At 41.9% G+C, this 18484-nt stretch overlaps 1 protein-coding gene across 4 annotated transcripts in view; it reads left to right on the plus strand.

Annotated features, from left to right (window-relative positions):
- Positions 1-18484, plus strand: part of PRC1 (protein regulator of cytokinesis 1) — a 198107-nt gene that overhangs the window by 79740 nt on the left and 99883 nt on the right. For all 4 annotated transcript variants that reach the window (XM_053717707.1, XM_053717708.1, XM_053717710.1 and 1 more), the window contains exons 6-8: positions 3786-3935; positions 4098-4245; positions 5068-5204. In XM_053717707.1, the coding sequence (XP_053573682.1) occupies positions 3786-3935; positions 4098-4245; positions 5068-5204 (435 nt within the window). The remainder of the gene's footprint in view (positions 1-3785; positions 3936-4097; positions 4246-5067; positions 5205-18484) is intronic.

An 18484-nucleotide genomic window follows, 5' to 3' on the forward strand; every position in this document is an offset into this window, starting at 1 on the left:
TCAGACCAATTTTGGATCTAAAGATCTTAAACAAATTCCTCAGAGTTCCATCATTCAAGATGGAGACTATTCGTGCCATCCTACCTATGATCCAGGAGGGTCAATACATGACTACAGTGGATTTAAAGGATGCTTATCTTCACATTCCGATACACAAAGATCATCATCGGTTTCTCAGGTTTGCCTTCCTAGACAGGCATTACCAGTTTGTAGCTCTTCCCTTTGGGTTAGCTACAGCCCCAAGAATTTTTATGAAGGTTCTGGGGTCGCTTCTGGCGGTCCTAAGGCCGCGGGGCATAGCAGTGGCCCCTTATTTAGACAACATCCTGATTCAGGCGTCAAACTTCCAAATTGCCAAGTCTCATACGGACATAGTGTTGGCATTTCTGAGGTCGCATGGGTGGAAGGTGAACGAGGAAAAGAGTTCTCTATCCCCCCCCCCCCCTCACAAGAGTTTCCTTCCTAGGGACTCTGATAGATTCTGTAGAAATGAAAATTTACCTGACGGAGTCCAGGTTATCAAAACTTCTAAATTCCTGCCGTGTTCTTTATTCCATTCCTCGCCCTTCGGTGGCTCAGTGCATGGAAGTTTGCACGCCTACATCTCAGACCGCTGCAACTCTGCATGCTCAGTCAGTGGAATGGGGATTACATAGATTTGTCCCCTCTACTAAATCTGGATCAAGAGACCAGGGATTCTCTTCTCTGGTGGCTATCTCAGGTCCATCTGTCCAAAGGTATGACCTTTCGCAGGCCGATTGGACAATTGTAACAACAGATGCCAGCCTTCTAGGTTGGGGTGCAGTCTGGAACTCCCTGAAGGCTCAGGGATCGTGGACTCAGGAGGAGTCGCTCCTTCCAATAAACATTCTGGAACTAAGAGCGATATTCAATGCTCTTCAGGCTTGGCCTCAGCTAGCGACAATGAGGTTCTTCAGATTTCAGTCGGACAACATCACGACTGTGGCTTACATCAACCATCAAGGGGGAACAAGGAGTTCCCTAGCGATGTTAGAAGTCTCAAAGATAATTCGCTGGGCAGAGATTCACTCTTGCCACCTATCAGCTATCCATATCCCAGGTGTAGAGAACTGGGAGGCGGATTTTCTAAGTCTACAGACTTTTCATCCAGGGGAGTGGGAACTCCATCCGGAGGTGTTTGCACAATTGGTTCATCGTTGGGGCAAACCAGAACTGGATCTCATGGCGTCTTGCCAGAACGCCAAGCTTCCTTGTTACGGATCCAGGTCCAGGGACCCCAAGGCAACGCTGATAGATGCTCTAGCAGCGCCTTGGTCCTTCAACCTGGCTTATGTGTTTCCACCGTTTCCTCTGCTCCCTCATCTGATTGCCAAAATCAAGCAGGAGAGAGCATCGGTGGTCTTGATAGCGCCTGCATGGCCACGCAGGACTTGGTATGCAGATCTGGTGGACATGTCATCTTTTCCACCATGGACTCTGCCTCTGAGACAGGACCTTCTACTTCAAGGTCCTTTTAACCATCCAAATCTAATTTCTCTGAGGCTGACTGCCTGGAGATTGAACGCTTGATTTTATCAAAGCGTGGTTTCTCTGAGTCGGTCATTGATACCTTAATTCAGGCACAAAAGCCTGTCACCAGGAAAATCTATCATAAGATATGGCGTAAATATCTCTATTGGTGTGAATCCAAGGGCTACTCCTGGAGTAGTTAGGATTCCTAGAATTTTGTCCTTTCTACAAGAGGGTTTGGAGAAAGGATTATCGACAAGTTCCTTAAAGGGTCAAATTTCTGCCTTATCTATTTTGTTACACAAATGTCTGGCAGATGTTCCAGATGTGCAATCTTTTTGTTAGGCCTTGGTCAGGATCAGGCCTGTGTTCAAGCCAGTTACTCCTCCATGGAGTCTGAATTTAGTTCTTAAAGTTCTTCAAGGGGCTCCGTTTGAGCCTATGCATTCCTTGGATATTAAGTTATTATCTTGGAAAGTTTTATTTCTTGTGGCTATTTCTTCTGCTCACAGAGTGTCAGAGCTCTCGGCTTTGCAGTATGAGTCTCCTTACCTTATTTTTAATTCAAATAAGGTAGTTTTACGTACCAATCAGGTGATTGTTGTTCCTTCCTTGTGTCCTAATCCTTCTTCTCAGAAGGAGCGGCTTTTACACAATTTGGGCGTGGTTTGTGCCTTAAAGTTTTACCTGCAGGCGACTAAGGATTTTTGTCAGTCTTCTGCTTTGTTTGTGGTTTTCTAAGGAAAACTTAAGGGACAGAAGGCTACGGCTACTTCTCTTTCTTTTTGGCTGAAGAGTATCATACGTTTTGCATATGACACTGCTGGACAGCAGCCTCCAGAGAGAGTTACAGCTCATTCCACAAGGGCTGTTGCTTCCTCATGGGCATTCAAAAATGAAGCTTCTGTGGAACAGATTTGCAAGGCTGCAACTTGGTCCTCTCTTCACACTTTTTCAAAATTTTAAAAATTTGACACTTTTGCCTCGGCTGAGGCTGCTTTTGGGAAAAGGGTTCTTCAACCAGTGGTGCCTTCCGTTTAGGTTCCCTGTCTTGTTCCTCCAGTATCATCTGTGTACTCTAGCTTGGGTATTGATTCCCAATAGTAATTAAGATGATCCATGGACTCATTGTGTCATTAAAAAGAAAATTACCTGATAAATTTTATTTCTTTTTTGACACAATGAGTCCACGGCCTACCCTGTTTTTGTAAGACAGGTTGTTGGTATTATAAACTTCAGACACCTCTGCACCTTTTGTCGAATGACTGGGTTGGGAAGGATGGGAGGTGATATTTAACAGCTTTGCTGTGGTGCTCTTTGCTGCCTCCTGCAAGGCAGGAGTGGTATTCCCAATAGTAATTAAGATGATCCGTGAACTCATTGTGTCAAAAAAGAAATACATTTATCAGGTAAGCATAAATTTTCTTTTTTTTCTTTCATAGTTCAGATAAAGCATGCAATTTCAAGCAACTTTCTAATTTACTCCTATTATCAATTTTTCTTCGTTCTCTTGCTATCTTTATTTAAAAAGCAGGAATGTGATGCATAGGAGCCGGACCATTTTTGGTTGAGAACCTGGGTTATGCTTGCTTATTGGTGGGTAAATGTAAGCCTCCAATAAGCAATTGCTATCCATGGTGCTGAACCTAAAATGTGCTGGCTGCTAAGATTTACATTCCTGCTTTTAAAATAAAGTTAGCAAGAGAACAAAGAAAATTTCATAATAGGAATAAATTAAAAAGTTGCTTAAAATTGCATGCTCTATCTGAATAATGAAAGAAAAAATTTGGGTTCAGTGTCCCTTTAAGTGAAATAGAATAGAAAGCACAAAGTGTAAATGCAGCAGAACTCTTATGTCACGCTGTGCTATAGTGCATTTGCCTTGTCTCTCCTTTACATACAGAAATACAGGGAACGCCCTGTGAAGAAGTAAAGCAAAAATCTGCCTTTTGTAAATTTCACTAGGTATCTCACAGTGCTGGAGGATCATTTTAGATTATCTCACCTGAGTGGAAAGGTTTTGAATATCAGGGCCTCAGTGTCTGGTATTTGAGAGCTGTGACTCCCACACCAGTGGGAAGTGCAGATGCTGTGGTAGTTTAGAATGCAGTTAGCCGCATGCACCTTTACAACTGCACCATTGCACATCTATGTGCATGCATGTTACTATGTATTTGTGCATGGGAATAAAATATATAAGCACATATAATATACAGCACCTCTGTCAGTTTACATCTAATCTACAAGTTTGCCCCTGTTATTATTAAATTGATTTATTTTTTAAACAAATGTAGCTGGAAGAACGGAAAATAAAAAATCAAGTCTTATGTGAAGACCTGCGGGCTAAAATTGTTGAACTGTGGGATAGACTTCAGAGTTCTGAAGAAGAACGGAATGCAATTGATATGTACCTGACCGGATCAAAACCAAGTGTCATTAAAGCGGTAAGAGTTATTGTTGCATTCTTAGATCTTGTAGGTATCTTGTAATAGAACTTTCCTTTTCAACACTGATTTTACTGTGAGAATTACCTGCTGCATTATAGTGCTAAGCTTTTTTTTACCTTTTTCCCTATATTTATTTAAGAATTGTATTTATTGTTACAGTTACAAGAAGAAGTTGATCGTCTTCAAGAGCTCAAGTTGCAAAACATAAAACATGTTATTGAGGCAATTAGGAAAGAGATAATCTTGTATTGGGACAAATGTTTCTACAGCAATGAGCAACGGCAAGCATTTGCTCCTTTATATGATGGTTTGTATTTCATATTTATTTATATGAATCTTTATTAAAGGAATACTAAACCCACATTTTTTCTTTCATGATTCGGATAGAACATGCAATTTTAAGCAACTTTCTAATTTACTTTGCTTTGGTTTGTAAAGCATTTTCATTGCTCTTGAGAAAGACGGCTGGGACCGTTGAAACGCTTTTGCGTTGAGCCAAATAAAGACAAACTTTTTTACTGAATCTGTGATATTGTCTTTTCATATTGGGAAGGAGCCGGTAACCTGCAATATACACTGTGAGTAGATATTCACCTTTGTATGGTGTATTGTCTGATATTTCAGCACCATTATTTTGCACCTAGAGTTATACAACCGAGGAAGGAAAGGAAGATACCAACGACTGATACAACCTGAACCAGCGCCTCCAGCTAGCACACCATTTCTAATTTACTCCTATTTATTTTTCTTCGTTCTTTTGGTATATTTATTTGAAAAGCAGGAATAAGAGTTTAGGAGCCGGCCCATTTTTGGTTCAGCACCTGGGTAGCGCTTGCTGATTGGTGGCTAAATGTAGCCACCAATCAGCAAGTTCTATCCAGGATACTGAACCAAAAATAAGCCGGCTCCTAAGCTTTCATTCTTGATTTTTCAAATAAAGATAACAAGAAAAAGATGAAAAATTGATAATAGGAGTAAATTAGTTGTTGCTTAAAATTGCATGCTCTATCCGAATCATTAAAGAAAATATTGGGGTTTAGTATTCCTTTAACATACACACATATTGCATAAATTATGTCATTTGCAAGACAGTATTGCTTTAACGCTAACCATATTCACTTTTTATTAGAGAACTACAGTGAAGATTTACTTTGTCTCCATGATGCTGAGATTGATAATATAAAGCAATACTATGAGGTGCACAAAGAACTATTTGAAGGTGTGCAAAAGTGGGAAGAGAATTGGCGTCTCTTCTTGGAATTTGATGTAAGTAAATGTATAGCATTGCAGAGTAATAAACCAAAGCACTATTCCATACAAGGTAGCGTGGCAATCTGAGGGCAGGTTTTTAGTGCTTGGTGGCCAACAAAAGGGGCGATGCAGAAAATAAGATGTAGTACAATAGTTTATTTTTCTTAACAAAAAGACCCAATCAGTTAAAAGGGCATCAAAGTAATAAACAATCATGGTTAAAATAGAGCATGTCGTTTTAAGAAACGTCTCAATTTATTTATTTTCTCTTGGTCACATTTGTTGAAAGCATACCTAGTTAGATTCCAGAACAATAATGCACTATGTGGAACTGCCTGGTGATTGGCTACACACATATACCACTTGTGATTGGCTTTCAAGTGTTCTGCTATGTCGCATTAGTTTATTGATACTCCGTAGCTGGCTTTATATATGTGATTAACCACTTTGCAGAAGAGGCAGAATGCAATCTTAAGTTATCAGTATGTCTTCTCCCCTATCTAGCTGTAAGCTACACTGAGAATTTTTTTTTTAATAAGCCTGTTTCTTTTTATGTTTTCTTTGGTTTATCATATATTTTTTTACAAAGGTGTACTGTTTCCATATCTCTTTTAATTGGCATTATCAGGTGAAAACTGCAAAATGATGCACTCTGTACTACCTTTTATGGCTGTGACTAGTTTTGTCTATGGACTAAAGCCCAGATTGGCTCCTCCAAATAAAGCAACTGGTGGGGGTGGTGTTTTGGCTATTGAAAAAATATTGATATATAAATATAAATATATATATATCCTGACTGATCAACGCCCGGCTCAACCTGTTTATCCTAGGAACATGAAATTTGGAAGGAACATTTTTTTTTTATGATGTAGGCACCCAGTAAGGAAGGATTTTTGGAAATTATGTCCCTAAGGGGTTGAAAAGGGGGGGGTAAACTTTTTTGAGGATACCTATAGCTCAAAAAACGACAATATTACAGATGTGAAAATTTAGTATTTAGATTCTCCTTCAAAAATAAAGAAACACGTGTTTTACCATTTACCCAAAATTCACTTAAGGGGGGTCAAAAGAGGAGGGGGCTGATTTATGATGATACCTATATCTCAAAAACTGACAATGTTACAGATGTGAAACTTGGTATTTAGAGTGTCCTTGAAAAATAAAGAAAACCGGTGTTTTACCATTTTAATCCACTTAAGGGGGGTCAAAAGCGGGGGGGGGGGGCTGATTTATGAGGATACGTATATCTTAAAAACAGACGATGTTACATACATGAAAATTGGTGTTTAGATTCTCCTTGATAACTAAACACGTGTTTCTTTCCTATGACATATAGAGTCCACAATGTAATTCCAATTACTAGTGGGATATTCAACTCCTGGCCAGCAGAAGGAGGCAAAGAGCACCCCAACAAAGCTGTTAAGTCTAACTGCCTTTCCCATAACCCCCAGTCATTCTCTTTGCCTCTGTCAATGGAAGTTGTGCAAAGTTGGTGTATGAACATTTTTAATACTTTTATGGGTACTTTTCCCTGCAAGCAAGGATTGGGGTCTTGCTGTGTCCATGTCAATCTCTTGAGTAAGAGTAGTGGTGGCCTTTAGCAATTAAAAGGCAGCGAGGAAGTCTTTGCTTTACTTTTAACACTTTGTTACCCCTTTGCAGAAAGTCAGAGTTGGTTACTATGTTCTTTCTTTTCCTACAGGTCTATGGTAGGGAGTGGAGCCCTGCCACACCTAAGGATCAGCATCTATCATGCTATTGGATCTAAGGTAAGTGCTTTTGCCTTCTAGGTACAGAAGGACAACAGCACTTAGGTGGTTAATCCTCTTTTCAGATCCTTCATTTGGGACTTAATACTCCTTATTAGTTAAGGAGTAATATAAAGGACATGGCACTTGGGTATTTTTATTAGTATGAGTAAGGTCAGTTCATATGAGGAGTTTCACTTGGCATGGAGAGTGTAGGGGTTAACAGTAAAGAAGTTCTTTATTTGTTACCTCCCATTTAATTACATTTCTTGGTTAGAGGCTTACATTTTTATTTGACATTGGGCTACCGGATTAACATATATTCAGTTTAAGGGTCTTCATAATTTAGCCGTTTCCTTTTTAATACAAGGAGAGTCCACAGCTGCATTCATTACATGTGTGAAAAGCAGAACCTGGCCACCAGGAGGAGGCAAAGACACACCAGCCAAAGGCTTAAATACCTCCCCCACTTTCCTCATCCCCCAGTCATTCTTTGCCTTTTGTCATAGATCTGTCTAAACAGATTTCTCTGGAAAACCGGTCGAGAGAATCGCGCTCTCTCTGTGGCTTTGTCCACATCACCTGTCCCAAGGGACATCCTTTTTGAGATCATCCTGGGGGAATGCGACTACGGACGCAAGTCTGTCAGGATGGGGAGCTGTTTGGGGCGCCAAGAAGGCACAGGGCCTGTGGACGCTGGAGGAGAGCTCTCTCCCGTAGACCTGATGGATGTGTATTTATTGTTCCCATGTTAGAGATCTTCTCAAGTTCTGAGTTTAGTTATCCTAGAAAGACTTTTAGGTCTTGGAACATTATATGGATCATGTTCATCCTTCCTTCGAACTAACTCTCTTCACGATATCTTGTCCAATCTTCTTTCCCATGGATGGGAAATTAATCTGGAGAAAAAGTTATCTTGTTCCAGCTACAAGGGTGTTTTTAATGGGGATCTTATTAGATTCTCTATCTAGGAAAGGATTTCTATCAAAAGTCAGATATTCAAGGATTATTCCTTTTACTCTCTCAGCAGTCTTCTGCCCGGCCAACAGCAAGCACTGTTGGTCTGGTAGATAGCTTAGCCATTTTGCAGTGTACCACTTTGGCCTAGTTGGTATACTTACGTGCTTGCAAGCAGGAGCTTAAGAGGTCGATTCCACCTGCCATTTTGCAACCTTTGGGTTGTAAAGTTCCTAATTTCCTCTTTTTTAATAGAATCTCCCTGTTACCACCCCTTCTCGGTCTATGCACCTGCTCAATGATTTGAAACCTAAGTTGCGAAATTTGATGTTTAGCTTTAATAAAATTATGTGCTACCGGGGCATCTAAATCCCCCCTCTTGATACTAGATTTGTGTTCGTTCATTCTTTCACGTGCCTTGCGTGTCGTCTCACCCACATAAAGCAGCCCACATGGGCATTTGATGAGGTAAATAACATATTCGCTATTACAGTTGCAAATTGTCAAATTTTCTTCCTGTATGTGGGTGAAAGAAAGCCGCACCTTTTATCATGTTTCCACCGCTAAAGCAACCCAAACACGGGTAACAACCTTTATTGGCACTTGTAATATACCTAGTGCCACCAGCCTTAGCTGTGCCAACATAATTTTTCATCAGTTTGTCCCTAAGGGAAGGAGCACGTCTGAATGCAGGCATGAAAACCTCTTTTGAAGGCCTTAATATCGGGGTTACACTCATACAGAATATGCCAGTGCTTCTTCAAGATACTCAGCACCTTTTTACTTTGTCTATTAAATTCTGTAGTAAAAGTTATTCTCCTGACCCCTCTTTCTCCAACATAGGTGTGTCCGGTCCACGGCGTCATCCTTACTTGTGGGATATTCTCTTCCCCAACAGGAAATGGCAAAGAGCCCAGCAAAGCTGGTCACATGATCCCTCCTAGGCTCCGCCTACCCCAGTCATTCTCTTTGCCGTTGCACAGGCAACATCTCCACGGAGATGGCTAAGAGTTTTTTGGTGTTTAAATGTAGTTTTATTCTTCAATCAAGAGTTTGTTATTTTAAAATAGTGCTGGTATGTACTATTTACTCTGAAACAGAAAAGAGATGAAGATTTCTGTTTGTAAGAGGAAAATGATTTTAGCAACCGTTACTAAAATCTATGGCTGTTTCCACACAGGACTGTTGAGATGAATTAACTTCAGTTGGTGGAAACAGTGGGCAGACTTTTGCTGCTTGAGGTATGACACATTTCTAACAAGACTTGGTAATGCTGGAAGCTGTCATTTTCCCTATGGGAACCGGTAAGCCATTTTCTTAGTTTAGTATAAGAATAAAGGGCTTCACAAGGGCTTTAAAGACTGGTAGACATTTTTCTGGGCTAAAACGATTACTTCATAAGTATATTTAGTGGATTATAACTATAAATAGTTCTTTTAATCTTGGGGATGTATTAAAAAAACGGCAGGCACTGTATTGGACACCTTTTTCACTGGGGGCCTTTTCTAGTCATAGGCAGAGCCTCATTTTCGCGCCACTAATGCGCAGTTGTTTTTGGAAAGCAAGGCATGCAGATGCATGTGTGAGGAGCTAAGAACCACTGAAAAAGCTTATTGAAGGCGTCATTTGGTATCGTATTCCCCTCTGGGCTTGGTTGGGTCTCAGCAAAGCAGATACCAGGGACTGTATAGGGGTTAAATGTAAAAACTGCTCCGGTTCCGTTATTTTAAGAGTTAAAGCTTTCAAATTTGGTGTGCAATACATTTAAGGCTTTAAGACACTGTGGTGAAATTTTGGTGAATTTTGAACAATTCCTTCATACTTTTTCACATATTCAGTAATAAAGTGTGTTCAGTTTAAAATTTAAAGTGACAGTAACGGTTTTATTTTAAAACGTTTTTTGTGCTTTGTTATCATGTTTATGCCTGTTAACATGTCTGAACCATCAGATAGACGATGTTCTGTATGTTTGGAAGCCAAGGTTCCTCCCCATTTAAATATATGTGATGAATGTGACATAGTGTCCAAACAAAGTAGGGACAATGATGCCACTGATAATGATGTTGCCCAAAATGATTCCTCAAGCGAGGGGAGTAAGCATGGTACTGCATCTTCCCCTTCTGTGTCTACACCAGTCTTGCCCACACAAGAGGCCCCTAGTACATCTAGTGCGCCAATCCTTCTTACTATGCAACAATTAACGGCTGTAATGGATAATTATATTAAAAACATTTTGTCCAAAATGCCCACTTATCAGAGAAAGCGCGATTGCTCTGTTTTAGATACTGAAGAGCATGAGGACGCTGATGATAATGGTTCTGACATACCCTCACACCAATCTGAAGGGGCCAGGAGGGAGGTTTTGTCTGAGGGAGAAATTTCAGATTCAGGAAAAATTTCTCAACAAGCTGAACCTGATGTTATTACTTTTAAATTTAAATTAGAACATCTCCGCGCTCTGCTTAAGGAGGTGTTATCTACTCTGGATGATTGTGACAATTTGGTCATTCCAGAGAAGTTATGTAAGATGGACAAGTTCCTAGAGGTCCTGGTGCCCCCCGTTGCTTTTCCTATACCCAAGCGGGTGGCGGACATTGTAAATAAGGAATGGCAAAGGCCCGGCATACCTTTTGTTCCTCCCCCTATAGTTAAAAAATTATTTCCTATGGTCGACCCCAGAAAGGACTTATGGCAGACAGTCCCCAAGGTCGAGGGGGCGGTTTCTACTCTAAACAAACGCACTACTATCCCTATAGAAGATAGTTGTGCTTTCAAAGATCCTATGGATAAAAAATTAGAGGGTTTGCTTAAAAAGATGTTTGTTCAGCAAGGTTACCTTCTACAACCAATTTCATGCATTGTTCCTGTCACTACAGCAGCGTGTTTCTGGTTCGAAGAACTAGAAAAGTCGCTCAATAAAGACTCTTCGTATGAGGAGGTTATGGACAGAGTTCAAGCACTTAAATTGGCTAACTCTTTTATCTTAGACGCCACTTTGCAATTAGCTAGATTAGCGGCGAAAAATTCAGGTTTTGCTATTGTGGCGCGCAGAGCGCTTTGGCTAAAGTCTTGGTCAGCGGATGTGTCCACAGAAACGGACCTGCCTCAAATTCTACACCCTCTAAGCAAGAGGGTAATAGTTCTCAAACCAAACCAGCCTGGAGACCGATGCAAGGCCGGAACAAGGGTAAGCAGGCCAAGAAACCTGCCACTGCTACTAAAACAGCATGAAGTGTTGGCCCCCGATCCGGGACCGGATCTGGTGGGGGGCAGACTCTCTCTCTTTGCTCAGGCTTGGGCAAGAGATGTTCAGGATCCTTGGGCGCTAGAAATAGTTTCTCAAGGTTATCTCCTGGAATTCAAGGAACTACCCCCAAGGGGGAGGTTCCACAGGTCTCAATTGTCTTCAAACCAAATAAAAAGACAGGCATTCTTACATTGTGTAGAAGACCTGTTAAGAATGGGAGTGATTCATCCTGTTCCATTAGGAGAACAAGGGATGGGGTTTTACTCCAATCTGTTCATAGTTCCCAAAAAAGAAGGAACATTCAGACCAATTTTAGATCTCAAGATTCTAAACAAATTTCTCAGGGTTCCATCGTTCAAGATGGAAACCATTCGAACAATTCTTCCTACCGTCCAGGAAGGTCAATTCATGACCACGGTGGATTTAAAGGATGCGTATCTACATATTCCTATCCACAAGGAACATCATCGGTTCCTAAGGTTCGCCTTTCTGGACAAGCATTACCAGTTTCTGGCACTTCCATTCGGATTAGCCACTGCTCCAAGGATTTTCACAAAGGTACTAGGGTCCCTTCTAGCGGTGCTAAGACCAAGGGGCATTGCAGTAGTACCTTACTTGGACGACATACTGATTCAAGCGTCGTCTCTGTCAAAAGCAAAGGCTCATACGGACATTGTCCTAGCCTTTCTCAGATCTCACGGGTGGAAAGTGAACATAGAAAAAAGTTCTCTGTCCCCGTCAACAAGAGTTCCCTTCTTGGGAACAATAATAGACTCCTTAGAAATGAAGATTTTTCTGACAGAGGCCAGAAAATCAAAACTTCTAAGCTCTTGTCAAGTACTTCATTCTGTTCTTCTTCCTTCCATAGCGCAGTGCATGGCAGTAATAGGTTTGATGGTTGCGGCAATGGACATAGTTCCTTTTGCACAAATTCATCTAAGACCATTACAACTGTGCATGCTCAGACAGTGGAATGGGGATTATACAGACTTGTCTCCGACGATCCAAGTAGATCAAAGAACCAGAGATTCACTCCGTTGGTGGCTGAACCTGGACAACCTGTCACAGGGAATGAGCTTCCGCAGACCAGAGTGGGTCATTGTCACGACCGACGCCAGTCTGGTGGGCTGGGGCGCGGTCTGGGAACCCCTGAAAGCTCAGGGTCTATGGTCTCGGGAAGAATCTCTTCTCCCGATAAACATTCTGGAACTGCGAGCGATATTCAATGCTCTCAAAGCTTGGCCTCAACTAGCAAAGGCCAAATTCATAAGGTTTCAATCAGACAACATGACGACTGTTGCATATATCAACCATCAGGGGGGAACAAGGAGTTCCCTGGCGATGGAGGAAGTGACCAAAATAATTCAATGGGCGGAGAATCACTCCTGCCACTTGTCTGCAATCCACATCCCAGGAGTGGAAAATTGGGAAGCGGATTTTCTGAGTCGTCAGACTTTCCATCCGGGGGAGTGGGAACTCCATCCGGAAATCTTTGCCCAAATAACTCAATTATGGGGCATTCCAGACATGGACCTGATGGCGTCTCGTCAGAACTTCAAGGTTCCTTGCTACGGGTCCAGATCCAGGGATCCCAGGGCGACTCTAGTAGATGCACTGATAGCGCCTTGGACCTTCAACCTAGCTTATGTATTCCCACCGTTCCCTCTCATTCCCAGGCTGGTAGCCAGGATCAATCAGGAGAGGGCTTCGGTGATCTTGATAGCTCCTGCGTGGCCACGCAGAACTTGGTATGCAGACCTGGTGAATATGTCATCGGCTCCACCATGGAAGCTACCTTTGAGACAGGACCTTCTTGTTCAAGGTCCATTCCAACATCCGAATCTGGCTTCACTCCAACTGACTGCTTGGAGATTGAACGCTTGATTTTATCAAAGCGTGGGTTTTCAGATTCTGTCATTGATACTCTTGTTCAGGCTAGAAAGCCTGTAACTAGGAAAATTTACCATAAAATATGGAAAAAATATATTTGTTGGTGTGAATCTAAAGGATTCCCAGGAACAAGATAAAAATTCCTAAGATTATATCCTTTCTACAGGAGGGTTTGGAGAAAGGATTATCTGCAAGTTCTTTGAAGGGACAGATTTCTGCTTTATCTGTTTTACTTCACAAAAAACTGGCGGCTGTGCCAGATGTTCAAGCTTTTGTTCAGGCTCTGGTTAGAATCAAGCCTGTTTACAAACCTTTGACTCCTCCTTGGAGTCTCAATTTAGTTCTTTCAGTTCTTCAAGGGGTTCCGTTTGAACCCTTACATTCCGTAGATATTAAGTTACTATCTTGGAAAGTTTTGTTTTTGGTTGCAATTTCTTCTGCTAGAAGAGTTTCAGAGTTATCTGCTCTGCAGTGTTCTCCTCCTTATCTGGTGTTCCATGCAGATAAGGTGGTTTTGCGTACTAAACCTGGTTTTCTTCCGAAAGTTGTTTCTAACAAAAACATTAACCAGGAGATAGTTGTGCCTTCTTTGTGTCCGAATCCAGTTTCAAAGAAGGAACGTTTGTTACACAATTTGGATGTAGTTCGTGCTCTAAAATTCTATTTAGAGGCTACAAAGGATTTCAGACAAACATCTTCTTTGTTTGTTGTTTATTCTGGTAAAAGGAGAGGTCAAAAAGCAACTTCTACCTCTCTCTCTTTTTGGCTTAAAAGCATCATCCGATTGGCTTATGAGACTGCCGGACGGCAGCCTCCTGAAAGAATCACAGCTCACTCCACTAGGGCTGTGGCTTCCACATGGGCCTTCAAGAACGAGGCTTCTGTTGATCAGATATGTAAGGCAGCGACTTGGTCTTCACTGCACACTTTTACCAAATTTTACAAATTTGATACTTTTGCTTCTTCTGAGGCTATTTTTGGGAGAGAGGTTTTGCAAGCCGTGGTGCCTTCCATCTAGGTGACCTGATTTGCTCCCTCCCATCATCCGTTTCCTAAAGCTTTGGTATTGGTTCCCACAAGTAAGGATGACGCCGTGGACCGGACACACCTATGTTGGAGAAAACAGAATTTATGCTTACCTGATAAATTACTTTCTCCAACGGTGTGTCCGGTCCACGGCCCGCCCTGGTTTTTTTAATCAGGTCTGATGAATTATTTTCTCTAACTACAGTCACCACGGTATCATATGATTTCTCCTATGCATATTCCTCCTTTACGTCGGTCGAATGACTGGGGTAGGCGGAGCCTAGGAGGGATCATGTGACCAGCTTTGCTGGGCTCTTTGCCATTTCCTGTTGGGGAAGAGAATATCCCACAAGTAAGGATGACGCCGTGGACCGGAACACACCGTTGGAGAAAGTAATTTATCAGGTAAGCATAAATTCTGTTTTTTTCTTAGTCCTTCTGTTATAGATTAAATCTTGTCTGGACCGCCCTTCACCTTTTTTCAAGTTACATTCAATCACATAATCAGGATAACCCCGATCACTAAACAATTGACCCATTTCTATGAGTCTCTGGTTAGATAAAACCGGATCAGATACAATTTTCTTTACCCTCAAGAGCTGACTATAGGGAAGAGAATTCAATAACGCAGGTGGGATGAGCACTCTCATAACGCAAAAGATTATTGCGATCAATAGGTTTTCTAAAAATATTTCTTATCCACCAGTTGCACATTTTCTAGTTTAGATAAAAAAAATCATCAGTATCCCTAATATAAGATTGGGAAGATATCACAAAGAGTCTCAAAATTCTATCGAGAAATATGGCAATATTTAAAAAAAATGGAATTAGTGCTTGCCACAATTGGTCTCCCAGGAGGAGAATATATTTCTTACAAAGGCAGGTAAGCACCTCAGCAACGCTAAGCTGAGTTGTAGAGTTGTCTGGAAGTTATTTTCGGGGCTAGGGTGTAATTTTAATAGCAGAAAAATAAATCAGCTATTTTGTTAGTTTAAAAATTAAAGGAACAGTAACAAATTTTTTGTTTTTGGGGGGATATTTTGTCTATTACTCCACCTGGAGTTACCTTGCAAGACATTGCTTCCCTAATGTCATCAGCGGTATCTGATGTGTTGTCTGCTTTTCCCATACTGCAGGGAAAGCGCAAGAGGAAATTTAATCAATCTGTGAATAAGGTTGCTGACACAGTAGTGGATATTCCAAATGTTTCTTCCCAGAAACCTGTAGAGGAGGATACTTCGGTAGCATCTGAGGGTGAAATCTCAGACTCAGACAGTGCTATACCTTTAACGGATACTGAAGTTGTTTCTTTCAGGTTTAAGCCTGAACACCTCCGTTTGTTACTTGAGGTTTTAGCTACCCCGGACGACTCCGACGATGCTGTCGTAATCAATCCTAAGAAGTCTAGTAAACTAAACAAGTATTTTGACGTGCCCTCCATGGTGGAGGTATTTCCTGTACCAGATAGGGCTACAGAGATTGCTAAGGAATGGGAGAGACCGGGTATCCCTTTTTCTCCATCCCCTATATTTAAAAAGATGTTTCCTATAGAAGATTCTATCAAGGAGTCTTGGCAGATGGTACCCAAAGTGGAAGGGGCAATTTCCAAGCTAGCCAAGAGAACAACTATTCCCATAGAGTATAGTTGTTCCTTTAAGGGTCCTATGGATAAAAAGTTATAGGGGTTACTCAAGAAAATGTATGTACACCAGGGTTTACAATGGCAACCTGCGGTTTGTATTGCTACTGTCTCTAGTGCGGCAGCATAATGGTTTGGTGCGTTGTCTGATTCTATTCGGACAGACACTCCCCTCAAAGAAATCCAGAATAGCATAAAGGCCCTTAAGTTGGCCAACTCTTTTATCACGGATGCTTCCCTTCAGGTTATTAAGCTGGGAGCTAAGATTTCTGGTTTTGCCGTATTGGCCCGCAGAGCTTTATGGTTAAAATCTTGGTCTGCATATGAATCATCTAAGTCTAAACTTTTGGCAAGTCCTTACAAGGCAAAGACCTTGTTTGCGATGGGTTTGACTGAAATAATTTCTGACATTACTGGAGGAAAGGGCCATTTCCTCCCTCAGGATAAGAGAAATAAAGAAAAGGGACGTCCAGAGTAATTTTCATTCCTTTTGAAATTTCAAGGAAAATCCTTTCACTCCCTCTTCCAAGCAGGAGCAGTCCAAGCCTTCCTGGAGGCCCAATCAGTCTTGGAACAAGGGAAAACCATCCAAAAAGCCTGCTATTGAATCAAAAACAGCTTGAAGGGCTCTTCTGGCCTGGCCCCAGTTAGCCTCGGCCTGGTTCATCAGGTTCCAGTCGGAACAATATAACTTACATCAACCAACCATGGCTTACATCAACCATCAAGGAGGAACTCGAAGTTCCTTGGCCATGACAGAGGTAACCAAGATCATTCAGTGGGTGGAGACCCACAATTGCTGTCTCTCTGCAATCCACATCTCAGGAGTGGACAACTGGGAGGCGGACTTCCTTAGCAGGCAGACCTTTCACCCGGGGGAGTGGGAACTCCATCCGGAAGTGTGTTGCAGCCTGATTCTCAAATGGGGTCAGCCGGAATTGGATCTCATGGCATCTCGGGCAGAATACCAAGCTTCTGAGGTACGGGTCAAGGGACCCTCAGGCTGTACTGATAGTCGCTCTGGCGGTACCTTGGAATTTCATTCTCGCTTACCTATTTCCTCCGTTCGCTCTTCTACCTCAGGTCATTGCTCGAATCAAGCAGGAGAGGGCATTGGTGATCCTCATTGCACCTGCGTGGCCTCGCAGGATTTGGTATGCAGACCTGTTGGACATGTCATCTCTTCCACCTTGGAGACTTCCGTTGAGGAAGGACCTTCTACTTCAAGGGTCCTTCCTTCATCCAAATCTAGTTTCTCTGACGCTGACTGCTTGGAGATTAAACGCTTAATTTTATGAAAGCGTGGATTTTCGGAATCGGTCATTGAGACCATGATTCAGGCTCGAAAACCTGTGACTAGAAAGATTTACCATAAGATATGTCGTCAATATCTATATTAGTTTGAATCCAAGGGCTACTCTTGGAGTAGAGTTAGGATTCCTGTCCTTTCTCCAAGAAGGTTTGGAGAAGGGTTTATCGGCAAGTTCCCTAAAGGGTCAAATATCGGTCTTGTCTATTTTGTTAGGTAAATGTCTGGCGGACGTCCCAGGCGTGCAATCATTTTGTCAGGCCTTGGTCAGGATCAGGCATGTGTTCAAGCCAGTTACTCCTCCCTGGAGTCTTAATTTAGTTCTTAAGGTTCCTCAAGGGGCTCCGTTTGAGCCTATACATTCCTTAGATATTAAGTTGTTATCTTGGAAAGTTGTGTTTCTTGTTGCTATTTCATCTGCTCGTAGAGTGTCAGAGCTCTTGGCATTACAGTATGAGTCTCCTTACCTTATTTTTCATTCGGATAAGGTGGTTTTGCGTACTAAGTTAGGGTTTCTCCCTAAAGTAGTTTCAGACCGGAACATTAATCAGGGGATTGTTGTTCCTTCCTTATGTCCTAATCCTTCTTCTCAAAAGAGACGGCTTTTGCACAATCTGGACGTGGTGCATGCATTCAAATTCTATTTACAGGCGACCTAAGGATTTTTGTCAGTCTTCTGCTCTTTTTGTGGTATTCTCTGGGAAACGTAAGGGGCAGAAAGCTTCAGTTACTTCTCTTTCTTTGTGGCTGAAGAGTATCATTCGCTTTGCCTATGAACTGCTGGACAGCAGCCTCCTGAGAGAGTTACGGCTCATTCTACGAGGGCTGTTTCCTCTTCCTGGGCATTCAAAAATGAAGCTTCTGTTTAACAGATTTGCAAAGCCGCAACTTGGTCCTCTCCACACTTTTTCAAAATCAAAGGTTACAGTGGCAACCTTCAGCGAGTATTGCTACGGTTGCGGGAGCTGCATCTTATTGGTGCGATGCACTGTGTGATCTTATTATACAGGAAACTACAGTAGAGGATATCCAAGATAGGATCAAAGCTCTCAAATTTGCCAATACCTTTATCTGTGATGCCAATATGCAGATAATTTGTCTGGGAGCTAAGATGTCTAGCTTTACGGTTCTAGCCCGCAGGGCTCTGTGGTTAAAATCTTGGTCGGTCGATGTCTCTTCTAAGGCCAAGCTTTTGGCTTTACCTTAAAAGGGAATGACTCTGTTTGGACCTGGTCTGGCAGAGATCATTTCGGAGATTACAGGTGGAAAGGGATCTTTCCTACCTCAGGACAATAAAATTAGACCTTTGTAACTTTAAGGGATAAAAGTCTTCCTCTTCTAAACCATATCAACCCAGATCTTCTTGGAAATACAACCAGCCCTGGAACAAGGGAAAACAAAACAAGAAGCTTTCTGCTGATTTAAAATCAGCATGAAGGTTCCGCCCCTGATTCCAGTGTGAATCTGGTGGGGTGCAGG

The sequence above is a fragment of the Bombina bombina genome, chromosome 6 (genome assembly GCF_027579735.1).
Source record: "Bombina bombina isolate aBomBom1 chromosome 6, aBomBom1.pri, whole genome shotgun sequence".
NCBI classification, from domain to species: domain Eukaryota; kingdom Metazoa; phylum Chordata; class Amphibia; order Anura; family Bombinatoridae; genus Bombina; species Bombina bombina.